At 37.4% G+C, this 27,457-nt stretch overlaps 1 protein-coding gene across 3 annotated transcripts in view; it reads right to left on the reverse strand.

Moving 5' to 3' along the window:
* Positions 1–27,457, reverse strand: part of RANBP17 (RAN binding protein 17) — a 164,465-nt gene that overhangs the window by 24,011 nt on the left and 112,997 nt on the right. Inside the window, exons 21-25 of one of the 3 annotated variants that reach the window (XM_029997948.2) lie at positions 21,634–21,741; positions 19,041–19,123; positions 8,938–9,152; positions 7,625–7,763; positions 870–1,036 (exon numbers count right to left, since the gene is read on the reverse strand). In XM_029997948.2, the coding sequence (XP_029853808.1) occupies positions 870–1,036; positions 7,625–7,763; positions 8,938–9,152; positions 19,041–19,123; positions 21,634–21,741 (712 nt within the window). Of the gene's footprint in view, positions 1–869; positions 1,037–4,966; positions 5,098–7,624; positions 7,764–8,937; positions 9,153–19,040; positions 19,124–21,633; positions 21,742–27,457 lie in introns of those variants that run through there. The other 2 variants (XM_041119321.1, XM_041119320.1) reach the window with 2 other exon arrangements.

Here is a 27,457-nt window from a genome sequence, read left to right on the forward strand (position 1 = left end):
AATAACTGTGGTGACTGTATGCCAGGCTTTTTCCAAACGACCACGTACCTATTAGGGAAACGCAAAGACTACCACACCAGTCATCTGCATTTTGTTAATAACCTCCGTTTTCGTTAAAAGCCTCCAGACCTGTGAAACATGTCTCCTGCAATGGCATCTTTGCAACTGCATTAGGAATCCAGAGATTCTTGTAAACACGCATTTTCAAATAGTTTAATGAGATTTTAAGGGAATGTGGCACTGAGCAAATGTAGAGATATGTAGCTATGAACATCCTGATCTCCCTGTAAGGTACTTGGGCTGTGATAAACCTGACGGGGCTGGGCAGGGGAAATCTCTCCTAAGCAGTACAGCAGCCACTTCCTTTTCAGAAGCATGAGATTTAATTTCTATTGTATTTACCTTTAACAGAAAAAAATCCCACTGAGTCACCTATTGCAAAATAAAATATTCAAACTCGATAGCATACAGCCATTCAATTTACACATTTCATTACCGAAATGTGTGGTTCAATGCCAGAATTTCTTCTTCTTCCTCCTAAAATACTTTAGGGAACTTTCCTTCCCATTTGTCCCATCTAGAAATGTATTGATGATCTCACACACCTCTTTTTATGAGCAAAAAAGGAACACCAAGTTTTAAGATACTGTACAGCCAAGTATAGTATCTCTGCTTTTCAGAATGACAAAAAATATCTTCAGTCTTTGGTTGTCATGAGAACACAGCTGAAGCTACTCAGGGTTGCATACCAGCGTAGGGAGGTTTGTTCTGTTACCAAATAGCCAGTGCTACCCTGGTGTTCAGTACCACAAAAAATCGGGACAGTTCAGAAATGTCATAATATCCCATAGAAAAGACTGCTAATTCACCTGCTGTAGAATTTCTGGGTTCTGCTGCATGAAATGAAGCAATCTCTGTCCATCCTGTGAAATCTCTCTACATCTTAGAGTCTTCTTGCCTTCTTTAGCGAGGTGCTTGAAGAGGTAGGTGACAATGTAGTCTAAACTAGCGCAACAGCTGGAGGAGACGATTGTATCTGTGTAAAAAATGAAAGAGTTTTGAAATTGTTTCCATAAAAGAATAATTAATAATGACATGTTATAGTACTCGGAGAGCTCAACTTTAATAATCTCTTTGACATTAGGCTAATCGATACATTGACAAGTCTATTTTTGATACATGAGTTGACTAGCTTTAAAGACTGCTTTTATTAATGCACAGTGGTATTAAACCTTTGCTTTTGAGTAACTGGATAGCTCCATGTACTAAAGATCCTGTGAACTCCAGTGAACTTCATTCACAACACAACCGTATGAATGCAGCTGCCCCTCTGCGTCCTGGAAGGTGGTGCAAGATCAGGGTTGACATTTTACTGGTATTCAGTTCACGTTCAGAAGGCTCCAGATTCCTGGAAACTAAAATTCTGTTTTGATCTGCTTACCGAAAAGGCAAGGTTAAATCAAGTAGAGCTGTTGCCCAGGTTCTTCTCAAGTAGTATTGCACAATGTTTCTCTGCCCCAAATAGCTTACAATCAATGTCAGGCGGCAAACAACGAACAAGGGCCATTAAATGTAGTAAAAGGGTGATCGCAGAACAGCCAGTTAGTCATTTTGCTTAACAACTAATAATTCAAGTAGGTTAAAGTAAATATGGCTGGCAACAACACAATAGCAGTCACTACCAAGTACTTCATAAATGTCCCCAAATCCGAAAGTCATGACAGCGAAGGAGGATACTGTTGAAAAGCAGAAGCAAAAGCCACTTCATATCTTTACTTACTGTTTCTATAAGTAAGGGAGATTAAAAGCTTAAACCTATTTGCAGAGTAAATATGTCTGTCTGATTTATGTAAGTTATTTTGTTGCTAGGTGTTGCCTGCTGTGCCGCTGCTGCGAAAGACAATTCTGCTCGCTTCCACGCACCAGCAGGATGATAACAGTGTACTGGTCCTCGGTTCTCATGCACGCTCCTCTCGTCCTCCTCCCGAGAAGAGCGGTGCACCCTTCCCCCTGCCCAGCTGCTGGCTCCTTCTGTCCCGACACCCGAGATACTCCTCGGCCCCACGACCCGCCGCTGCGACTGCGACTTTTGCAACTGCGCTGCCTTCCAGCTCCGGTCCTGTAATCCCGGCCGGAGCCGCAGCTTGGAGCAACTACCAGTTCCTCGCCTTACCAAGGCCACCTGAAGCTCCCTCTGTACAGGCAGTGGTTTAACCTGCTGGGTGCAAGGTTCAGCCCCAGCCGATACGCTCTGCGACTTCCAAAGTCGGATCCAAATGAGCGGAGCATTCGGGACTCCATCCGGTTGCCACTGACTTCAGCTAGAACTTGTCTAGGCCTTTTATAGTTCACAGTATTTATTTTAGATGGGCCACTGGAGTAAGGGATGTGTGGGGGTTGCAAAAGGAATTAAACTGTTAAAATGCTCATTCTGAGGGAAAAGGGATTAGAAGGATCCAATTAAATGTACCTTGAATTCTTTAAACTATGCTAATTTGGAGGCCTGCCAACCTTGCAGTGTTCATTTAAACACATCCCTCTAGACACTGAAGTATTTTGATCTGTGTCTGTTTAACTCCTTAGGCTCTGTGCTGACACTATTAACCCTTTGCCATCTAAAACCTAATTGTATTTTGCTAAGAGTGTTTTGAAGTAAACACTGAAGAAACATTTGCAGGCAAAGAAGATACAAATGGTCTCCTAAGACTTGATCTTCCAAGGCAACCAGCTGACTTAGCAGCAGGAGTGAAAAGCGATCTAACAGCTCACAGAAATGAGCTGGAGCATCTCAACTCTGTCCCCACTGGACCAGCGAGCTTCCTAGGACTGAATTCAACAGGGCAGGATGTTAAGACACATTGCCAGAACAAATCTGAGTTCAAAGTTACGAGTCTAGCCAAAGTAAAGACCGCAGAATCTGGCACTCATCGTGTTCTCAACCAAAACAGTCCTGCATATAAACTAGAAATGCAATTCATGATGGAATTGAATCACCATCAATAACAACAAGTGAGAGATTTGAAAATACATATTTCATAGGAGGGCTCTGCTGTATTTCTAAACCAGTGCTTAACTCTATTTCTTTTTAAATTGAATAATACAAAGTAAATCAGTATCATCAGTTTACAAAACAGCAGTAGTTCTAAACATGCTGATACTGTACAAGTAGATATTTTACATTCGACAGTAAGTGATTTTAGCAGGACAGCAGACAGGTCTATGCTATCATTTGCTCATGAGAATCTGATATGAGTGTTAAGAGCTACTTAAATTTGCCCATAACTATATATCAAATATGCTTCCCTATGCTCATTTTTCCTTTTGATTGCAAGGATATAACAGACAGGGAGCATCAAGCAAACTCCCTTGAATGACTCTTCTGGGCATGTGGAACCTTGTGCTGGAGCAGAATAGTGTTCTCACTAAATCTTAGCGAGACAAGCCAGCCAACCAAATAAATAGAACAAACAAGAGCAACAAGGAGCTACCAATTCTGGGCTATGGACAGAAGAAACGGGCAAAGAAGACAGAATAAAGATAGAATTATAAAAGAAGCTGAGATCTAAGCTTGGGATAATCAGGAAAAATGCAGTCAAACCACGTTTCTCACTTCTGGTCAACTCAGCCCTATCATCTGTGAACTAATCATTTGGATCACGAAGCAAGCGGGCCGTGGTTACAGAAAATGTCAAAACCAGCTCCACGTGTGTCAACACGGATCCAGGCACAGTTCAGCAGTTTCGTCAAACAAAACTGAGCTCTCTGGACTTGATGACGAGGTAGGTGCTGGTGGTGGGCGGGGGACAAGGATGACGACTCTGGCACCAGTCACCATCACATTCAGCTAGCTCTTCTGGTTTCTTCTGTGCCAGTATGCTTTCATTTCGTGTTTTGGGGGATAATTTTACATGCACTTTTTTATTATCTGTGTGTTTTTGCCTTATATAGGCAATTCCAATCAGCCATTAGCTCAAGTAACTGGAAGTTAAGCATATATGTTAGAATGGGTTATATTATTTTAAAAAAGCCAACAAAACCCCCAAACACCTTGAGGATGCCATTGGTCTCAACAATATGACAACAGCATGCTGAAGGGGAATTATTTTTCGACAGTTTAATGACATTGCTGAATCTCTGCATATCAAAAGATTCTGTTTTGTTTTTCACATAAAGGCAAGGAGAGGGAGTTAAGTGGTATTTTCCCTGTCCATCAATTGCTTACAGTTCAATACTGGCATTATTTGCCTTTGAGACTAAACCTGGAAAGTAAATGGATTTAGCAATTTAACATCTAAATTAGGCAGCAAGACAGAAAAAATGTTTTACTTTTTCCTCAATGAATAGCATACTATACTATTAATCACATGAGAATTAGAAAAGCTTTGCAGAGATTAGTGACAACATGCCAGGCAGACTACATTAAAAGGCTCTGATCCACTGAGTCAGCTGTGAAAAAGCCAGGTAAACACTTTAGAAGAGAACTATTGGAGTGTTTATCCTCGCAATAAAAGCTTAGATGAGGGCTTCCATTATAGCTGATTTACAGCTAGGCGCTTCAGAAGGAATACATATTCTTTCACAGTGTTTATAAAGCGTGGAATCAAGCAAGGTATTTACTCTGCAACACAATGAACACTCCTCAGAAATAAGGATTTGGGGAATGTTTATCCTACAGCTGACAACAATGAGAGTCTCAAAGGGTTCACGTACGTAAAGGGAATAGAGAAAAAAGTCAGATACTTTTTTTCTGCGAAAGAGAAGTGATCTCCTGGTATTTAATTTTTAAAATAAAAAGACAGCTATTTCATTTTTATAAACATTTCTGAAAATGACTTGTATGTTCTAATCAGTTTAAAACACAATTCCCCCTCAGATGGCTTATAGCCCTGAGCCCTACTATTCTAAGATGTTCTTGTGGCACTGATATAATTCAGTGAAAAAGGCAATGCTTGGATCTACTTACCCATTTTCCAAGGGCGGAAGGATGTATGTGACCAAGTAACACATAAGAAATAGATTTGTATTTCACTGTCTGACAATTGGTAATGTCCCAAATCCCAAAATTTTAAAAGGGATAAAACATTTTAAAGGATGACTCTGTTAAGAAAACGCAGTGACAGGTAACTAACTCTTGAGAGGATTAAAAATAAATAAATTAACAGTAAGAGCTATAAACCAAACAAAGAGTAGTTCATCTGGACATGTCATTATAAGAGTATTGAAAATTATTCAATTCACTACAAAAATAAAACTTCTTGAACACAAATGAGGAATTAAACGGCTGACAGCAATATCAATTCTTGATACATGCAGTATTAAGAAACATGATGTTAAGGAAAAATAATCACTTTATCACTTCAACATGAAAGGTGAAAAAGAAGGATCTTTTCAGCTGACTAATCATGGAAAGTAATGCGCAAGAGACATTTACAAGGATTAGGGGCTGCACAGGCAGATTTGGACAGAATCAAAAATTGTTTTGGAAAGCTAGAGAACACAAGTGGAAAATGTACGGAAAATACCAGTAGGATCCTAAAGGTGGTGGCAGAAACAAAATGGGATCCTCCATTCCAACCTCCTGCCCAAAAAAGGGTCAGACAGGTTCCTCAGGACCTTGTGCAGTATCAGGGAATATCTCCAAGGATGGAGATTCCACATCCTCTCTGGGCAATATGAAACAGCCAAGTCTTAGTGACAGACAGATTTGGCAAGTCTCAAAGACTGAAAAACTACTTGAGTTTGGAGGAATCAGAGTAAACAAAGAAAAAAATTGAACACAAAAGTGAGCGTAATAGCTTTTGATTGACTGCATCAAGCCTTCAGTGAAGTCAGGAGAAGTTAAAAATTCCTACACACTTTGTTTTAGTCTTGCATGTTTGTATTTATTTTAGATACTTTAAGGACATTAAGAACTGAAGGAGAGCATTGGCTAAGCAAATCTATGGTTTATGAAATGTGAAAAAAAGTGAGCTGTTAAAATTTTTGTTGATGCTTTTCTCAGCAGAATATCAGGAATTCCACCAAATAAAAGTTTCCTAAGAAAACACCTATGCTCCTAAAAAATTAATAATTCTTCACGATTAAACTCCCAGATAAGTCAAGCCACAAAAGTATAAAGCTAAAATTGGAAATACATACTTTTCTTACTCCTCCTCCCTGCCTGGAGTGAGAAATCAACACTTTTTGAGAGGGGAAAAAAAACGCAACACATGAAAACTGAAGCTTATATAGCTTTTACATTTTCTTCTCTCTCTTTTACATGACTCCAAATTGGGTTTCAAAGAGATGGTTAAAGTAAACTTGGTATGCTAGTGAATTATCAAAATTAATATAACCAATATCTCAAATGGAAGAGATGTAATGTGGAGTGATAACAGAGAACAGGGCTTGCTAAACTGGTAGCTGTCAGTCAAGCTACCGTTCATACGATACATCCATTTCCAAACGATCAACAGGCAGATTCCCAGCAGAACCAGCCTATAGGCAGAAACTGCTGTACCATCATTACAGGTGACAAAGCACTCAAAATATCTGGGAGAAGATGGATTTCAGCACTATATAATAAAATGACCTGAATACTTCTTTACTACTGTTGCTTAGCTATTCACTACCCATTTTCTCTCTAAGAGTGGTCCCCCCTCTTGCAGCAAAAACTGCTGAATGTGTTTAACATAGCAAATGCTTTGTGAGTCTCGGTGCATTCATGCATTCCTATGGGGCTTGACTGACACTTGGCGGTAATGAGAAACACCAGCTATTATAGAGTAACATCTAGACACATTAACATTATACGTTCCTATTTTTTGTTCCTTAATAACCACCCTAATCAATAAATATGACTGTAAGGTTTTGAACAGCTTCTCAGTCAAAAACTATATAAATGCATGGTATTCCTAGGCAATCAGAGTGTAACTGCGTGATTTATTTTTTCTTTCCCCAAATGCTCAGTCTCCTTCTCCATATTCCAAATGACTTTAGGCTACCAACCCTCCACGCCTCCCCCCTGCCCAAACCCCAAATGTTTGGACAGTCATCTGGTTAAAAAGCATAAATTAAACCGTGGAAGAGAATGAAATGAACTGCAATCAGACTGCTGTATTTTTATTGTTACTCCAAGTACGCTTCTGTTGCACTGATTCTCCTCTATTCAGGAAGTACTGAATAACTAGTTTCTTTCTTCCATGGATAAAGATACCTTTAAATTTCTCAAATCATATCACAGCTGTGCAGAACAAGCATTATTTATACAACAGCTATGTTGATCAAATAAAAACAAAACCCCACAGACTCCTGTACACATATTAATACATTTTAGTTCTGAATAACAAATGCTTGAATTTTCAGTACAATCCTAGCAGAGGCACATTAATAATTTTAACAATTCTGGCCTGTAAGAAAAGACAATTTAAAAATACTATCTGTAAAAACGTACAGGTTAGATGTTTAAAAGAACTTAGCTCCATTAACCGAAATGGTCACATTCTTAAAACGTTCAAAAGCCAGCATCTTCCACTATCTCTTGATATTAATTTTTTTTTAAGATACAAATGAATGTGCTTCTTTGAAAATCCTAGATGGCTAAATACTTGAATTCTTTCTTTAGCCGAGTATAATTAATTCTTACCTACTGCAGTAAGTCCTTCAGATATTGAGGTAAGAATATAGATTAGGACGCGAGGTTCTAAACTGGTAATGAAACTCATGTGATCTTGGGTCAGACACTCCAAAAGCGGGTAGTAAGACTGGCTTAGTTTTCGATATTGCTGAAAAAAAGAGTACACATTCATAGAAAGTATAGATATTACCATTGACTAATATTAACAACATTAACAGATGATAGAGGAATGATCTTACAGTTTCTAATTTAGCCATTAAATCAGAGTATTTATAGAGGCAAAATATTTTCTCATCTTCAGTAGATTTCAACTTTTCAACTTTACCATAGGATATAAACTCGCTATTAGTTTAAAATAAGCTCAGGGTAATACAATAATGCTATCATGCTTTGTCATTCTACACAGCTATCAGTCTAGTAAAAGCAGTATAGCATTCTGTCCAGGGTGTCAGTTTGACAGGATTACGGCCCGTGTCTTACCTTCTGCAGGAAATCTGCCTAAGATTTAGCACAGATTTCCCCAAATCATCTGAGAGATGGACTTTTTTTTGTGCTTAGATGAGGTCCTGTAACAGGCTCTGCTCAGGCAAAGGCACTTGCTTGAACCCATTGGCCCAATCAGCATCTTACTCTTAAGGACTCCTATTTAGGGCATTTATTGTTGGATGGCTAGGAATGTGCCAAATATGCACACTTTACTATACAACCAATACACCAATTTTAACTGAGAGCAACTTTTCAGTTCCAAGGACTTTCTTTATGTGGCAAGCATAAATCTGGGTATTAACTATACTTAACTATCCTGAATTTGTCCCTTCCTGCAAGAAGATGACAGTTCTGAATTGAAATGTCATGAACAAAATGTCACAGTTCAAATTTTGGCTGATATTGTGCAAGATCTGTTGCTTTCCCACGGAGAAGTGGGAACATGGTATACTTTAAAACCAAAGTTTTAAATATTATGGGGAATACACAGTGACAATTTACAGATTGAAACTAATTGCAGAGTGGCTGAATATGTGAGGAAGTTTTACAGTGCGTGCAGGCAACCTAAATGGGTTTGCAAGTATAGAAAGGAAAAAATTTTGCATTTCTCTCTTTCACGACAAGCCTAGTGAAAATTCTGGAAAAGCTCCCATTTCACATGGCAGTTCAGTCATACCTGTATTTTAGATGTCACTATATAAATAAATTCAAGCAATTGAACTGAAAACTGCATTTGAGCTGTTCTAGATCCCTCTGTCTCATTATAACAATACAAAGCCTGTGGTGGTGTTATTTCATATTTCACGTAAAGACTCCCAAGATGAGTAATTGCTTACTAGCAAGTCACTGTGGGATACTGAAAGCAGCATTTTGACAAAGGCCTGAAGTACATTGTCAAAGTGGTTGTCCCCGTACAACTTGAAGACGCCAAAGCTGACATAATTTCCACATAAGGCAGATTTGAGTGCAGAGTAACAGATGGAAATGCCCTTGAGTTTCAACGGATAAACCTGATCTTTTGACAAAGTCCCAAGAGAGAGGATCTGATTACCTGTTTTCATAAAAAGAAAGAAAGAAAGAAAGAAACTTATATAAGCAGCTGCAAATCTAAAATATTTTGATGGCACTATCTAAATTTTTTTTTCTTTATTTTCATTACTATTTGGAAGAAAAATTGTTTCTGCATTTGATGAAAAAGATCTGTTAAGTAAGCATGACTAGATCTTAAAAGCCACTAAGGAATTACTATGCAAAATTTAAAATATAAGCTATGGAATTCCCATCATTGATGTACAGCCAGACCATGACTGGGTCTATCAGCATTAATTCCTTAATCTGAACAGCGTTGCAACACATGGTTTTATAGTTTCTCATGCTGCAGCAAAGCCTGGTTTTGATCCATTACCATGACGGTCTCTGGGGATGGCTGCTGATGTATACACACACTAAATATATCCCTCAGAAAACAAATATGTCCATTACAAAAGCCTCTATTTTACCAGTCACAGATGGGAATGACTTTTTAATTAAACTCCATGTTTATAATGTAAAAATAACAGCTAACGGTAAATATTTGCTGTTGCTATTAACAGGCAATAGTGACTTTTGGATCCACTGTGTAGCAGCGCAGTAGATCCCGCTGCAATCCTCTGTACAAATCTAATTATTCACAAGGCCTCATTACCAAGTTTTCTAATTAATGCTCATCTTCACAGCACCCTGTAGTTAGTTTGTCTTCATGACAAATTTTTTTTTAACCTGAAGTAATTAATGAAGGTGAGCTAAAACAGTAGAATGAACACAGCAAAGATTAAGTACTTCAGTTCTACCATGAAGTAGCCTTACTAGGTTGACCCCATCTGATGTTGACCTTGACAAGCTTGGCCTGCACAAAACCCAAGTGCCAGGTCTTCACTTTGTTATTACTCATCATTCTTGGTCATTTTAACTACAGGAAAATAACACAAAACTGTACATTTTTAAAAGTATTCCTACAAATAAAAGCACAATAGTCTACAGATCAGATGCTCGGCTTGGCTGCTGTCAGTGTCTAACCTAGCTGTCATGGCTATGATGACAACTTGGATCAAGGAGCATTGAGCGAACTGGACGTTAACTATTCACAATTCCAAACCCTGCCACTTGAGAGAGGTAGTTATGAAACTCCGTCTTGCTTTTATAATAGGCAATTAAAAAATGCCCCTAAAAATTTGCCTGAGATGACAGAGATCTCACAGACTGCGTAGCACTGGATAATACGTATCGAGGCCTAATATTAAACTAGGTCTGTCTGTACACAGCTCTCCTTTCTACCCACACAAATTTCCACCTGCAAATCAGATAACCTGCCTTGTTTTAATTCTTTCTCTTAATGCTATTGATTACTGACAATGAGGAGTTTACATCATATAATTAGAAAAATGAGGGGGAAAACCTTGTTTCTAAACACCCAACACATCGAAGTATCACCCACTTGGTATCATTTGACGCAAAGAAGAAAAGGCGTAAGTTACTGTTTAAAACATTGATGTTGTTCACCAGTTCAAGACAAGTACAAGACAAGTTATCCATTAGGTTGTAAAGGAAAAGTAGATTTACAAAAAAAGACTGGGAGTACAATCAGGGATTGCTTAGAAGTAGTAACTGGGGTCTGTAAGAAGCTGGAATGGTGTCACTAGAATTATGGAAGGGAGAAGAATCAAATATTTATCTGGGAAAGATGGTCACTTACAATCAAAATCAAGCCCGCTTAATTAAAAAAATATCTTTATGAATGAAAACACAGAATGGTTTTGATACTGTAAATGGTCATATGAGCGCCTGTACTAGCCCAAATGCTGTAGTCATGAACACAGCGTAACTGGAGAAGAGGGTACAATTCCAGTGACTGCTACCACATAGAAATTAATTCCAAATGGTGTTGAATTTCTGTTATCCTAAAAATGACCATTATGCAAAAGATCCTCTTTGAAAAGTAAACATAGCAGAAAAAGAAAAATGTCTTCTAGTGTACCGGGATATTAATTTATTGTAATACTTTACATTACAGAGAAATTGCATTTACATAAAATCAAAGATAAACTCCATTTAGCTTCCTATGGTGCCCCATTTGAGATATCCCAGCCAGGTCATTTTAATTAGCATTAATCTTTTTGACAAGACCTAGTCTAGTTACTGAGAAGATCAGTGAATTTCAAATTCTGTGAATAAAATACAATAAAATACAAAATTCTGTCTGTGAGGTAAAGTGGGAAGGTGCACACTGTTTTTGAAAGCCACTATGTAAACAGTGTATAATTCTTAGGGCAAAAACAAGACAGAATGTTAAGTGTTCTGTAAACTAACCTTATCTGATCTTCTGCACTATTAAATTCTCTGCTGAAAATCTCAACTTTAATAACACAAATATATATATGGCTTCAGAAATAAGCAAAGACAAAGTTTTGGATCCAAGAAAGTAACAGCCTTGAGTTTATAGGCGAGCTGTCCAAGCACGACATCGTGCAATCCTAGGTCCTTGAAGTACTCAGTGTAATATGCAACAACAGATGGAAAGAGCTTAGTAGTTGTCAACAAGGCAATTATGTACTTAATATGGAAATTAATTGGAAGTCGATGGAAAAACTGGATGATGAGGAAAGAAGTTGGAAAAACCCTAGGAATCCCTTTGCCTGAGAACATGAATTTTAGGAGGTATCCACTAGTGCTGATCTTCTATCATTTTTATTACTTCACAAAAAAAATCACCCCATAATTAAAACTTTAAATCCACTGATCAACATAAAGCATTCAATACAGGAAGGCAAAACCCCTGCTTCCTCACACCGCCTCACCCCGGGGCAGGCATGGCAGAAGAGGAATTCGGTGCCTATCCCTTCTCACGGAAACACTGAGAAGAATTTGGGTCTAGTGCAAGATTAAAAGCTGCTTTTTGCAACTGGACAGAGTCCACAGAGAACTGTTCTGTGTTCATGGACTCATTTTAAAAGGGCCTAAGAGTGGGAACAGCTGATTTCAAATTAGCAGCAGAGGTGAAAGACCACGCGGTGCCTGTTACCAACGCCCCAAGCCATCAGCCTATGATTCAAGGGATGCAGTGCTAGAACAAAGACTAGTGTTTTAGCATTAGTTATTGAAAAAAATATGAAGTACGGTGCTATGCCTGACTAGATAAAAAAAGAATGATCTACTTGTAACATTTAGCAGGAGCTTCAGGGGAATATTTTTACACACTATGGATACTACTGAACATAAACTAATTTACTGAGGTACTTGGAATCAGGTCAAGAACAACTCTTCAGCTACTGAGGATATGCTTACATTTATAATCCCTGTGGTGGAGGACCAAAATACAATTTTATAAACTCCTATTGTTAAAAGAAACAATTTAAAGAAATTAAATCAACAGAAAAGTGACCTTTGACATGCTCAATTCAAAAATTGTGTTTGAAATTCATAGCTCCTGTCAAAATGAAAACTCTGTAAAGACTAATCAGTGAAGTTTCAGTGTTACTACTGAGTTAAAAATCAAATGAAAAAAAAATCCAACTTGCACCAATTTCTTCTTAATGTGGGAAAAATTGTATGACACAATCTTAAAATATACTGACTTTCAAAATTCTCAATAACTTCCTTTAATACAACTTTTTGCTCTGCATTTGACAGCAATGTCACTTAGAAAAATTATAAACACTCTGAGCCTCAGAGGTGATACAAAATTCTGACAGGAATAAGAAAAGGATTTTTAAAGATATTGGGTGAAACTGCTCGATAGGAAATAAGGGCCTGCATTTGGCTGACAATTGAAGCATTTAATTACCGAAAGACTCCTTAGTACATAAACAAAGGAGCTGGAAGAAAAAAGTGTGTGTATGCAGAGGGGAAATACAAAGCCAGCAAAAAAACAAACTGGGATGCTCTGACCGAAGATAACATCACCATGCCTCAGAATCCCACAGGCAATATGCACCAGAGCTCTTTGCACAGCTCATTCCCTCACTCCCTCCTAGATGCGGGAGCATGTCAGGACAGGCAGCTTCCCTTTCAGTTCTCCTCCTTAATTGCTTTTACAGTAGAAGCTATAATACAAAAATGATTTCCTTATGGCTGAGTTTCATTTAAGCAGGGCTTGTTCCAGATTTCAGTCCAATAAGCGTTATGTATAATAATACAACTAAATCATGTTTTAACATGTGTGAATTAGATGAAGATTAAAAAAAAAAGACTCTGGTGAGATTAAACAAAGGTTGTGAAAATTTATCACGTTTATAGAGAAAAAGTGTTTTTTGCCTTTTCCCCTTTCCTATTTTTATTATTCACCACTGCCCCATAAAGATGGTTTTGAATGTATGCTTTCCAGGCATTCAGAATGCTAGGGCAGTATAAAGAAGTGGCCATATATACAAAACAAAAAGGAAACCATGAATCAAAGATGAGAGCGAGCTTCAAAAACTCATTTTTTAGAGCTTACACAACAACAAAACATGCATAAAACCTCTCAAATCAGCACAACGAGCATGCATAGCGCCAAGATAAATTTGCCAAAAGAAACTGATTATGAAATCTGAGTCAGTAATGAAGAGCAGGATATTCTGGAACAACTATCACAAAAGAGAGGAGAGGAGAGCAGACCAACGGCAGCTGAGACCAGCGAGCACTCCACTTTGAAGCTAAGCTGCTGATTAGAAATACCTGTTATACAGCAAGAATCAGTTTAACCAAAATTTTGAAGAAGAACTGTTATCTTATGAAGTTGCTGGCACTGAATGGATCACCACACTAAGTTTTGAAATACATGTTCTGGAAGCAATTTAAAGCTCATTAGAAATAATTGTGTCTGGCTACTGGAAAATGTGGTAAAATTTAATCCACATCCAAATGCTACCTGGGCTGTGAGAACAGGAAATTGTTTTGTGCTACTGTGGCTAACCTCATTGCTGACCTTGAGCAGTAACCGCTACAACAGCTGAAAGCTGAAGCAAAATTAAAAACTTACATCAAAGTATATCATGACAGAATGTAGATAAATAAAAACAGCATATTGAAAATATTATTTTTAGGTCAGTCTCCTATAATGAAAGGGAAGAGGTTTACTAAAATGTAAAGAAACTACAAAACTAAAATAGATGGTCCCAAGATGCATTGAAACATCATTCCTATACAACTGGGAGTTCAAAAACACATAGTAAGGAGACTTGTACATACAGAATTAAAAGTGAAATATATTGGAGATGAAGAATGGTGGACTATACTATTCCAACTCGTTTCAATTTTCTCCTCTCAGTTGTTTATTTTAAATCACTCTATCACTCAGTCAGACTGGCTCTAGCCATAATGGACAAGACACAACACCCCTTGCCAAGCAGCTGCAGAGTCCTAACAAGGATAATTGACTATCTAAGTGCTTTTTGCATCCTACGCCAGGCTTTACGTCTTTTGAATATATAGCATTTGTAAAGACATCTTAGAGTTGTCTTCAGCACTGTATCAGTGATAAATGAGAAGGAGAGGACACACTAGTACTACCCTAATCGCAAAGCTGGATCTGTTAAGCAGAATTAAACACTTTGCTGAGGTACTTATTTTCAAAACTACAAAGAACTCAAATTTTATTCACTGACAACTGAAGATGCTTAGTGCATCTTAAAAATAGGCATTTTGGATTTTTTCTGCTTTGCACTCAAACATATGAAATCTCTATATGCCAGTCTAGAAAGGAAAAGAGTATATGCTTTAGCCTAGAAAAGAGATTTCGGCATCCATACTCACAAGCATTCACATACATTCACACCCCAGAAACACAGTTCCACCCTTTTCTTCCCCCTTTTCTTTTTAGCCCAAGCACAGATCTTACAGTACATTTAGATAGTAAATGGAGGTACCATTCAGACATAAATGGACATCACAAACTTTGGTAAAATTGAAGACGGAAAGAAAGCGACATGCTAGGTTACCAAATGTTTGTTTCAATGTTATTCCCATCTAAACAACAGTACAGGGTTTACACAAAACAAGTCCACATATAAGTTCTAGATGATTTTCATCACCTGAAGGCCATATTTGCAAAGTATCTGTGTGTTATCCAAAACTGCCTTGATCGGTGTAGTCCAGACACAGGAAAAAAGTCAACATTATGTCAATAATCACCAGTGCACTGTGCTCTGATATTGGTGAAAAGATTCACCTGATGCCACCTCCCTACAGTTACTAATTCCTTGTCTAAGTGTTGACTGGACAGAGACATATTTCAGATCACATTTTTATAGCAAGAAGACTCCCAGCGGACCTAAGTCACAACTGGAAATTTTCGTGTTTAATTTGGTGCAGGTGAAATTTCTGAAAATAATACTTCTACTAGCATTTTCTGTATATCGTTACATGTGAGAGAAGAAAGAAAAACCCTGTTCTAAAACAAATTTAAATTTCACTTACCAATGGAAGTACAATACAATTAAGCCGTATTTTCATTTATTGTTTGTATAGTATGTTCTTCGAAGAAAGAGAAGCAACCAGCCTAGGCTACGCTGTCTGCAGGAGAGGGACCAAGTCTTTCCCCGGAGAGCTGCTGAGCTATGGGAAGGAAACTCTTACTGTCAAGGGCATGGCAAGGAGGAGAGGTGAGAGGTAACAAGCGGAGTTGGAAGCCTGCTGTTCCAACGGGGACTGCCAAGAGGAGCAAAGACAAGCAGGTCTCAGGTGATGGAAAGAAGAACTTCTCAGGGATGAGAGGGGGCTGGGCAGTTTATGGCAACCCAATCGGTCAATGGATTAACTGAAACTGAGACTGAAAGGAAGGATCTTCCCACAAGGACAGTGTGATGAAAGAAAGAGATGTTTGCCTCTATTCCTGCCCCCCCCCCCCCGCCCCGCGTCTCATGTCATCACTTTGTGTTTCTCTCAGTTTAAAAAGGCAATTATTATTGTATAGATTTCAATCAAATCTATCTCGAGTTTCAAGTGTCTTTTTGACCAACTTTGAGGAGCTTACTATAAACTGCAGGCATATACAAGAGAATTGGCTGACTTGGTAAGATAAATGAGCATATACTGTCTGTTGTCATCTCTTGACATTTACTGTGTGTCTTCTCTTTTTTTCTCTAATGCTTCAGCCATAAAATCATGCTGAATGTGAGAATCTCAACTATTTTCAGAATTTTAAGTTACTTGCCATAATGGTACAGCAGAAAACGTGAAAACTGAACCCAAGGATTAGAAGGCATGTACGTATTCATTCTTTTAACTGAATCACACAGTTTTTCAGAATGTGGGGCTGAAAACATTGCTCAAGAACACCACAGTGAATTTTATGATCATCACTTGGTTCATTTGTTTATTTTTCCCCAGGTGTCTGCCAAGATTACATATGCTTAAAAGACAAATACACTTAAAAAAAAGTCATAGAGTATTATGGATTAAAGTTTTCCTTAAAAGCGCTATTATTAAGATTTTCAGGAAGGCATCTGAAATTAATGCAAAATCCCTTAATATCAATATTTTTATAGGAATTTCTATGTTCAAAAGATCATACATAACTAAAGTAATGAATTCTTATAACACATTTCCAGAAGAGTTATATCTTTGTACACTGGAATGGAAATCTCATAAACTAGTAATTGCCAATAAAAGCTAAAAATGTTAACAGCAATTATTCAAAGCTGATTAATCGCAGTATCTTGAAATACTTCTAGTGGGCAGTAAAACCTTCCCAGAGTGTAAGCCAGTGACCACTTCAGAAATAGCTGTAGCAGTTTGAAATAGCACTAATCTAGGATGTTTATTACAGCGCCCACAGCTGAGCCACGGTGATGGCCAGGCCAGTGCTGCCCATCTGTGCCAGTGCAGAGCCAGCTGGATTATTTGAAATCTCTGCTCTAAGGGGCCAGTTCAGCTGACTGCACTGGGAGGTCTTTCATGTTGAGTTTGCAGCGAGTCCAGTCCCAGAATAAATATTGCCAATCACTCACAGGAAAGAAAACCTAAACAATTCCTCTACATGTCACACCTAAGTAGTGGAAAGATCACTGATGGGACCCTTTCAGACACTGATGATAATATGAACGTGTTTTAAAAGCAAAATGAAAAAAAACCACATAGATATATTGAGTGGAGGCTTTCCCACATCTACGTCTTTCCTCCACTTTCAGTTGATAGGTCATTTAAAATATTTCCTTTGGAGGACGTTAAGAATAGTTCTCCTCTTAAACCTGCGTTGAGTAAAATGTCATCCTTCCATAGGAAAACAATTATGGAAGACATGAAAGAGAAGCATGAGAGAAAGCTCTTACTGTCATTTCGCTTCTTTCTATGGCACACATCTCCAGATACATGCCACAGATCCCTAAGTATCTTTCACATAATTTAACAAAGAGGGCAACAGGTGTTTGGACACAGGCTTCAACAGGCTCTATGGCTCCACTGCTTAGTTTTAAATCTTAAATCTGCACTGTCCTGAAATTTTCTTTTACGCTGCATAATTAAATTCTAGCAGGAGCCAGAAAATGTCTGGTCTTTATGTGCAAGAGCTACCAATACTTTAGGGCTGAGAATTTTATGAACTCCACATACACACCATAAAAGCTGCAACTGAAAGCAAAAGGTTTCTTTACAAAGTGTTTTTTAGGTGTACATTAGGAATGAAGCAGGTTGAAACCAACTAGTGTGGTTTACTCAGCAAGGTGTAGAAACTTGATGCCAACAACTGAGACAAATGGATGCCCAATAATATGATATGTTTTTCATAAGTGCAGAAAGGATGGTAAAGGCTGGCTGAAAAAAAAAAAATTAAAAAGGAAAATGTAACTGCAGTGGGATCAGGCACCATAAGACAAGTAGGGTTGAAGCATCATCCTGACTACACGTGATTTTTTTTTTTTTTTAAATCATCAAAAGAAAGCTTACAGCAATTAAGTACAAGGGCTAACAGAAATCGAGCAATAAAATCTAAAAGTTTACCTTTTATCTTTTCATACATGGACAACCTTATTTTTATTTTGCTTAATAGTTCTAACAAATTTACTTAAGAACATAGCTAAAAAATATGCTTGCTTACTATATGGTATATTTGAAAAAGAAACAGAAAAATGATTTTTGCAAGGAGTGAGAGTTACTTGGGTGTGATTTTTTCTGTCATAAATAAATGCTTTATGCATTCTGCATATACTGTTTCCATGCCCTACAGGTCAAATGCAAAATTACAGTTGAAGTTTTTTACACAGGCAGCTGTGTAACACAGTTTCCAGACCCCCAAAGCAACTTGAAAGCAGTAAAAGCAAATCTGATGCACCCATTTTCTTTCTTTAAAAGAAACAGGACATTTATCGCTCTTCCTGTTTACACAAACTACAAACAAGGTTGCTCTATAAAAACTTGGTAATTTCCTTTCAAAATATTTAGAAAGCAAAATAGTAAGCTACAAAGTTAGTTCGAGTGTCATATACACTGCTGGTGTCAAAGACCTGTTGCGTTGCATTGCATGCATGAGTGGGAGTAGTAAAATGGAGCAACTTACTATAAATACTTTTAACAGTGCTCTAGGGTAAAGCTGTTATGGTCCTATTATGTTTTGGAACTGCTGGAATATAATTTGAATACATAAAATCAACCCACACCTATCAATCAGTAGCCTAGATCAAACACCTCATGAGTACTTGTATCTTCGCTGAAATACATTTACAGTTGCTGGAAGACAGGCATTCAAGTTAAAAAAGCGATACAAGCAACAACGCTACATGAATGAACCCTGATCTATGAAAGTAAATGAGCTCCAAAGGTCTGCCACGTAAGCTCTGCACTTTACAAAGGGATGATACTTGGCTGTAGCACATTACAGTCCTGCTACGTATGCCACAAATCCATCAGTGCTCAGCAATATGAACAGGATTTTTATATCACAAGACAGGCAAAGAATTATATTGCAGAGGAAACATTAATGAATACCTACCATACGTACAAATCATTTTACTAGCTTCTCTGAAGAGAAGAATTCCATTTGGAGATGATACATCAAAATTTAAACGTTGCGATCTAAAAAATAACAGCAAAAATATTCAGATGGTCATCGAAGCAGAAAACTGCAATGGATTCATTCCTAAAACAAAAAAAACATTTGCTGATTACAAAGCACAATTATTTGACAAACTAATTCTAGCTTTCAGTCCAATGATATGCACTCTAGTTATCTCCGTATGTTGCCAAAGAAACAAACCTATGACAAAAGACAAAACAATTTAACCAGAAAACATGACCAGACAATACACACACAGCTTTCAGTGACGTGTGAACATCTTCTGCCCATACTCAGTTCAGAAGAATGCTACAAAGGTTCCATAATCCAAGCAGTTAGGCTGACTTTTACCCTCCTCCTGCACCTGTATAGCTTTTAAAAATAAACTAATGCCCACTGGTTATTCTGCTACATACAATCTGTGGCAATCACAAGCCAGTTCTCCGAGTGTAAATCGTAACACACGCTTTTTATGAACATTCAGACCTGAAGAAGATTGCACCATGTTATCCTCCCTGATGCACATGTATTACCAAAGCCAACAAGAACCACTTTGCTCCCAATCTGGAAACCCAACAGTCCTTGCCAAAGCCCCTGCTGCATCTTTCCAATCTGTCTTTGTGATAAAGAAGCCTAAGTCCTAGTTTAAGCCTAAGTGAAAACTATTAAGTACTTAAAAGTTAATTTTGAATACAGGTCTTAAGCTTCTAACTAACCTCAGCAAAACTTACCGTTAGTGTTTACTTGGACTGAAAGGGAAAGGAGTCATCACTGAGTGATGTAAACCCCAGTATCCCCTGGCTGACCTATGTGGTAGTGATCCACTTTTGATCAAACGTGGAGTCCTTGTATCACCCCTATCACAGAGACAGCAGTAGGTATCTTTCTTTGCTGCAAGTCCAATTTTTTGTTGTCTGAGTCCCCATTTGCAGGGTCCTTTGCTGCAAACTCTGGAGTAAAACTGGGTGTTTATAAATGAATAAAATGTGTCTTGTGTAAAACATTTGTGTACTCCATATGCACAAAATGATAATGGCTGGCAGAGACAAAAAACCCAAAACCAGCAGATCATCTCAATATCAGAATGGCATAATGCACAATCTGAGACTCTGTAACATATTTTAACCATGTCAAAGTATATTGTATAATGCATTCTAACCTGTAAAAGCTAATGCAGTACACAACTCGTGAAAAAACACCATCCCAGATGATGTTTTCTAAAGGGAACAAGGCAGGTCTTCTGAATAGCAATAGGTAGAAGAATAACATGAATATGGAAAGTAGCTTGAAGAGCTGTCTTTTGCATAAGATTTATTGTTCCAGTTCCTCTTTGCTTTTGTTTACTGTTATTAGAGTTCTGTGTTTATGCTTTAACAATATTCTCTTTCAGTTTCAGCACTATTAGCGTATACTGCTTGTGCATTACGTCATGAATAAAAACAGGTTAAACTTTTCCAGCAACTTATTATACTACTACCAGGATAAAAGACACAATTAGCCAACACAAACCAAAGAGGGAGTCAGAGCAAGCAAGTCACCACAAACAAGAAACAGGGAACTCTGCCTTAAGGCTCGTGTAGCCATTCAGGGATTAAATGCACATCATACACACTAGCATTTGACTGGGAGCCAGGTCTGAACTTTAAGGCACCATTTTCCTGTCACTAGGTTAAACAAAATATTTTTTTCAAATTTCAACTTTTTTCCTTGTAAGTTTGATTTGCAAGGCAAAATGAGAAATGATGAGAACACATACTTCTTTGCTGAAAATTCTAATTACTTGGTCATGAAGATACCCAGCACAGAGACTTTCACTATCAATTTTTCATTTAAAAATCTTTTTTTCCTTTGGGCAATACACTAAATATTTCCAAGTGTAATGATAATTTCCCCAAATAAATTGTTCTGTTACTTGTGGTAAACCAGGAATTTCATTCTAACTACTGCAATGTCAAGTATTGAAATCACCTCCCAGAATCATTCTGAGGCTTCTTTGGCTAGCCCACAGAGAAGATTTTAGATGGGAGAAGTTACCTACATGTTGATTATAAATATTGCTGGATTAGATACCATTCTTTCCTATTTTGGCTGGAAGAGTTGAGTCACAAAAGAAACTGTAAAGGGAGTTGTGGTTTTACAGGCACATATGTATGCTGCTTGGCTTAAGGCAAAAATTCAGCCTGCAGCAAATCTTGACAGCAGACAATTTTCCGATATTTAATTACAGAGTCAGTATTTATCCCTGGTTAAAGCATACGCTTCCCCTAACATTGAATAGAAAATCACAGTAGTTTCTCATATATATTCCTGTAATTAACCCTTACCAGCTGATTTTGTAACACCTACCATTTTGGTAAAACAATGCAATGACACTGAAAGCTGAGTTCTGCTCGCGAATTTTGCTCCATAACACAAAAGTAGCAGTCTTAAAGTCAGACATCATGAGGACAAGCAAAATACAGAAAGATGGAACAGAGAATGCATACCATTGCAGTATTCATGACTTACCTAATTTTCACGTGCTTCTTACCTGTTTTGCATGAATTCTGCCATCAGCTTCAAGATAGGGGTTGTACACGCAGGTTCACGGTACCACAGTTCAATAGCTCTTTGCAGAACAGAAATGTATGCAGGGTATCTTCACCAAACGGAGTTAAGGAGTATACTGATAAAATGAACATCTTGCAAAACAACTTCCTCTAAAACTGTACTACACCAGTAGGTGGGTGGGCCAGACAGAGACCTTGGCAGCTCATTCTGACAGAGGCGCTGCCAGAACCTGTAAATTTGAGCAAGTCTCTGCTTGGAAGACTAAATCCTTTGGAAATATTAATGGTTAAGTAGGAAACAGTTAATATACTAGAGCTGTAATGAAGGAAAAGGAAAGCAGTTTGTACATGTGAAGCTAACCTGTAAGTACATATAGAAAATGAGCTTGGATTTTTAATGAATGGCCTAAGCCACAAATGGCAATTTAATTAAAAAACCCCACAGATTTACATATTAGCAAATCCTGCGCCCCAAATTTCAGTGCCACCTCATATATATTGTATTTGCTATGTAAATGGTTGGGAACAATTTGACTGTATGAAGTTGTTTCCAGAGCATTCAAGAAGAGAATTCAGCTGAACTGTGTGGGGAAGACCAGCAAAGTTAGATTTCTAGAGAACTCTTTCAGGAAAGCTGTTTGCTCATCAGCCCCCAAGAGATATCTGTTCCTTTAAAGCAGGATTTCAAAGAATGCAATACAGAAAAAAATAAGTTTGGTAGACTCTGCAATGTAACTTAGGAAAAAAAATAAAAATCTTATGAGTTACTGACTGTATCAAAATATTTCGTGCAAAGATTTGATAGAAAGCTGACCCCCAGTTTTCTCAAAATACTGAAAAAAGAGTTTATTTGGATAAGAATGCAGACTGGTAAATGGGAATAAGGTAGCACAGCTTGACTGGCAAAGAACAAAACAGGGTTTTTTATATTGAACCAAGAGATTTTAACTATACAATTTGCTATTAAAACATGATCTAGCTAATCTAGTCAATGGTTTTGTTTACTAATAAAGTTATTTTTCATTTTTAACTTTGTTTCATGTCATATAATTCTGTTTTATTTACCCACATGAGAAATAGCGACTATTCTTAGGAAAATGCTATTGCCTATTCAGACAATAAAGGGAACTACTGTGAATCTCACAAAGCAGAACACAGGCCAAGCACTCAACATGGGATTGTGAAATAAAAGTCTCAAATACATAAAGGTTTACACGCTTCTAGGACATGTAGACACAGTCATGTCTCAGTTCGATATAGCTCTTCTGGTGGAGGCTAAAGCCGTCAGACATGGCACTACTGATGAATGACAGCGCGGTGCAGACAGATGGAAGGCATTCTGGCTACTGCTGTCTGTCTCAGGCATCTAAAGACTTGTGCATTTTTGCTGCCAGCTGCTTGAGGCACTGCAGGCATAAACTATATATAGCAGAAGAGGCTGACGTGAAATATACTTTTAGACCTTGCTTCTCGCTCCTTTATGGGGTTTTTTACATGTTTAAATCAAACAAACTAGAGTTAAATGTACCATGGAGAGTTATCCAGTAATAAACCAGGATTTAAATTCAAATCCCAATTATCTAGAATATCCTCAAAGGCCATAGATGATCCATGCCATCTCATACCTTGAAAAATTCACTAATGCCAGTTCCATTTTTTCTGAGGTGGACTTCCAATCCAGCTCACTCTCAATAGAGGATGGTCAATATTCTCAAGATGCAGCAGATGTCACGTAAGGTGCAGAACTACGCTGTGCTATTAATTCTCCTAAGTCACGCCTCTTCCTTAGCCTTCCTAGTAGCCCCATGTACACAAAAGGGAGATGGTGCAATGCTGCAAAGCCCCACTGTGGAATTTCATGGGAAAGCAAGCAATTGCCTTTTCAGATTTCATGGTGAACAGAGTATCTTGACAGCTAAACCCTACCATCAAAATGTAAGTCAGCAGTATCAAAGGCTGCTAATACATCCAATACGATTAGCTATCTTAATTCAAAAACTTGACTCCGTATTCATTGACAAGGAAACACTGGAAACTACAGTCAAATTTTATAAAAGCTAGGGTGAACAGAAAGGCTTCAGCAATTTATCATTTCTTTTATAAATCCAATAAAGTGGAATAAATTGGTTTTAAACAGAATATTATTTTTAAGTGTTTTTAACCACAAGCTTCAAGGAATCTGGCTAAATTATGAACTTAACCTGACCAGTCAGTTCAAGCTCAAAGGAATTCAGACTGCAAAAAATGATACTGAGGTTTGAATCAATGCAACTGGCAATAACAGCTATTACAAACTGATTACCGATCAGGTAGCCCTGTTTCATGAGCAAATGCATTCTCCTCTTCTCTTGTGATTAGGAAACTTCAATCTCTACAGCTTTTTGTTTGGCTCTTTGAAGTTTATACCTAATCCTGAAGCCTTAAAACATATAAACTTAAAAATCTAGTTCTTCAAAAATAGAATCATTTTGAACAAGCCATCTTATTGCTGCACGTGGCTTTATTGTGTTAAGAAATACGACACGAATTTGGATAAATATGTAACAATGGTAGTTTGGTGAAAACATTGTTTTGCTTGTCCTAGTGATCCACATCTGAAGCAGCATACGATCAGACATCCGAGTATCTAGGTCAACCGGAACTTTTAAATGACCACTAGATAAAACATCTCAATGGCAGATCACTTGTCCATAAACTTAAGTGTCTATGTATCTATACCCATAGATATTTTTATATAGGCAATTTCATGCACTCACACATATACATCGTGTGCTATCTAGCTGACTGCAACTCTGAGTCAACCTAATAACTTAACTCTTGCAACACATTTTCTTATTGCAACCTTTTTGTTTTACAGACAACAGAAGTCATTAAATACTGAGAATCAACTGGGAGGAACACAGGAAAAATTGCCTATGGGTTACCACCTAACTGTAAGAAACACTAAATGAAAGTAACAAAAAAGTGGATATTATCCTGAACTCACAACTGAACCTCCATGGACGTATCCAACTGCGAGACCAAGGACCTCAGACTACAGTCTGATACTAATATGGAAGAAAACAGATCAAACATTCAACATTTTATCCAGGCAGTCTTGAAGTAAATAGCAGAATGCAGTATGTAAGAAGAATCATCACCGTTAAGAAGAACAGGGTTTGATTCTACTCAAATTGGTATACAGTTTTTTTCAGGCCACACCTGCATGTTCAGGACTGACCTACAAATTACAGAGACCACATACTATGAATACAAAAGGCAAATAAACTTTCCAAAGCTGTGGTACTGGAATCATCATTGACAGCTTGACATATCAATATTTCAGGAAGAATAAATGACTTTCATATCCAGGGTTTTGGGTTTTTTGTTTTGTTTTGTTTGTTTGTTTGTGAGATGTTTTTCATCATCTTTCATTACCGGATACTTTGAGAAGATGCTATACTTAACACCTGAAGCTGCCTAAAATATTTGGAAATATTTTAATGAAGTCTTTTGAGAGATCACCTAATACAACTTTAAAACAAATTTTACTATTATTATAAGTATTTTCTCTTCATCCCTTGCCAGAGGAAAACTATAAATCTTGTCTCAGCTGAATGAACACCATTTATCATATTCATTTTCTTGTCAATACAATTATGAAAAGCCTTTGGCCTTTTTCCAAGGAGCCTGATTTGCTAGAGAAACTCAATTAGTATAAGCAAGCCTGCTACAAAACAGCCCTATTTGGCAATCTAGTGCAGCTTCAGCGTACCTGACGATTCACCTCTAAACCATGATCCTAATAACTCAATCATAATGGTAAAATACAAGATGCAACGGTGTCCCCTGTGCCTCCCCCCTCCCCTCCCCGGACCAAAAGGACTTAAAAGAAATTATTTCTGCTCATTTTTGCCATCTACTGGACAAAACTTAAATCCTAAACACTGCGATCAGAAAAAAGAAAAGAATCTCTCAGGTGAGAGATTACAGAGTGTAATTTGTTTTGTTATGGAAAGGGCTTAGACCCAAAGTATTTCCTGCGATCACTTGAAAAGTTTAACAATACATTCTTCTGACAACGATTTATGAGTGACTATTTCTGATAGTCTTCAATACAGAATAAACATCATCTCATGGTATATTAAAAGCTTAGCCTTTTATCCCTTGCCTCTTTGTACTGTTTATTTATTGAACAAATGCAAGTAAATTAGATTTATTTTGGCTAACATTCTGTATTTAGCATTTTCAATATTGAAATACTAGGGCTTCAAAGATAACAGAATAAAATGTTTGAAAAACAGCTTTTGTTTGCTATTAAAACCATTTTCTGATGATATATTTGAAACGACAAAAGAAATATGCTAATCAAAGGATATTTAAACTTTATATGATAAAATTGGCATCTGACTCTTCCTCTTCCTCCCATTTACCTTTCTGTCTTTATATACAGTAAATAAGAGTTGTGATAATAGCAGCTTATTCTGCTATAATGCTTTGGATCAATACCTGGATGAAGCTGGCCAAATGAGGTGAAATCCACTCAACAGAAGCATGCACTTATCCTTTACAGCCAAAGGTGATGAGGAAAAAAATTTTGAACCTGTGCAAGGGAAAAGAAACTGAGAAGGCTTGAGCTTTGAATTCCACACAAAGCTACATTTCAATCTATTTTTATTGTTAATACCAAAAAATGAAATCCAAAAGTTGGAGGCTGTTTTTATTTATCTGAAATAAACTTAATTCATAAACTGGAAGGAATAAATTAATTAAAAAAAATCAGGAAAGGGTCCTGAGGATTACACATCCTGGATCCTTAAATAAAAAACCACCTCCATGGATGAATCCATTTCTTTCAAATGCAGAGGAGGCAAGACTCTGTTATCCCTCCTCCTACAACTGGAGATTTGCAGTTCTATGCAGGAGAAGAGCATGATACTCATGCTGTACTAGGAAAGACAAAGTAAAAAGAATTTGAAACGGAAGCAGCACTGATCTGCTTTTACACATCTTCCCAATTTTATTATTAAGTTTTAGGGTAACCAAGCGCAAACAGTACTAACGAAGTTAAATGTACCCAATGGTGCCCACTAGAAAATGAGATGCTAATTCACAGTCTGGCTTCAGTAGGGTTTTTTTGTTGTTGTTGTTTTTTTTTTTTCTCCAGTCCTCTAAAACTGAAATTAAGGGATGCTTTCCACTGATTTTAAGAGAAATAAAGATTACACTGCTTTATGTTTTGGACTTACTTTCTGCAAGATGAGTATGCACATAGACAGAATCACTGCAGGCTTGCAAAGGTCTTAAATAGGGCTTATCTGAATGGTCATCAGGATCCTACTACCTACCACACAAGGACATCTATCAGATCATACCAGGCTCTGCTGTACAGCCTTTCAGTCCTTAAAGGCTAATTTCCTAGCTGTAATTCTGTATTGATGCATTCCTCTTTCTTAACCAGGAAGATTATTAGTGAACAGTAGGGTTTCATTATTTACTTAAACCAGAAATATTTTTAAAAGCTTGATTTCTAGTAAAGCATGTAATTGTACTTGAATGTTATTTTTTCTGTCCATAAAATAAACAAATACATAATTAACTTCCATAGCTTTGTGAGCTCTAAATTATAAACCAAATATTTTCATAGTTACTTCACTATGTATTTCAGCAGTTTGTTACTAATATGACTGTGTGCCTGAAGAGAGCATTACAGCTACTGTATTTATAAAAATACAAAACATTTCTGTATAGTATTAAGAAAATACCCATGAGTATTATTGTATTTGTTGGCATAAAAATGCATATGATATTTAAAGCAAATAGAGT

This window comes from Aquila chrysaetos, chromosome 22 (genome assembly GCF_900496995.4).
Source record: "Aquila chrysaetos chrysaetos chromosome 22, bAquChr1.4, whole genome shotgun sequence".
NCBI lineage: Eukaryota > Metazoa > Chordata > Aves > Accipitriformes > Accipitridae > Aquila > Aquila chrysaetos.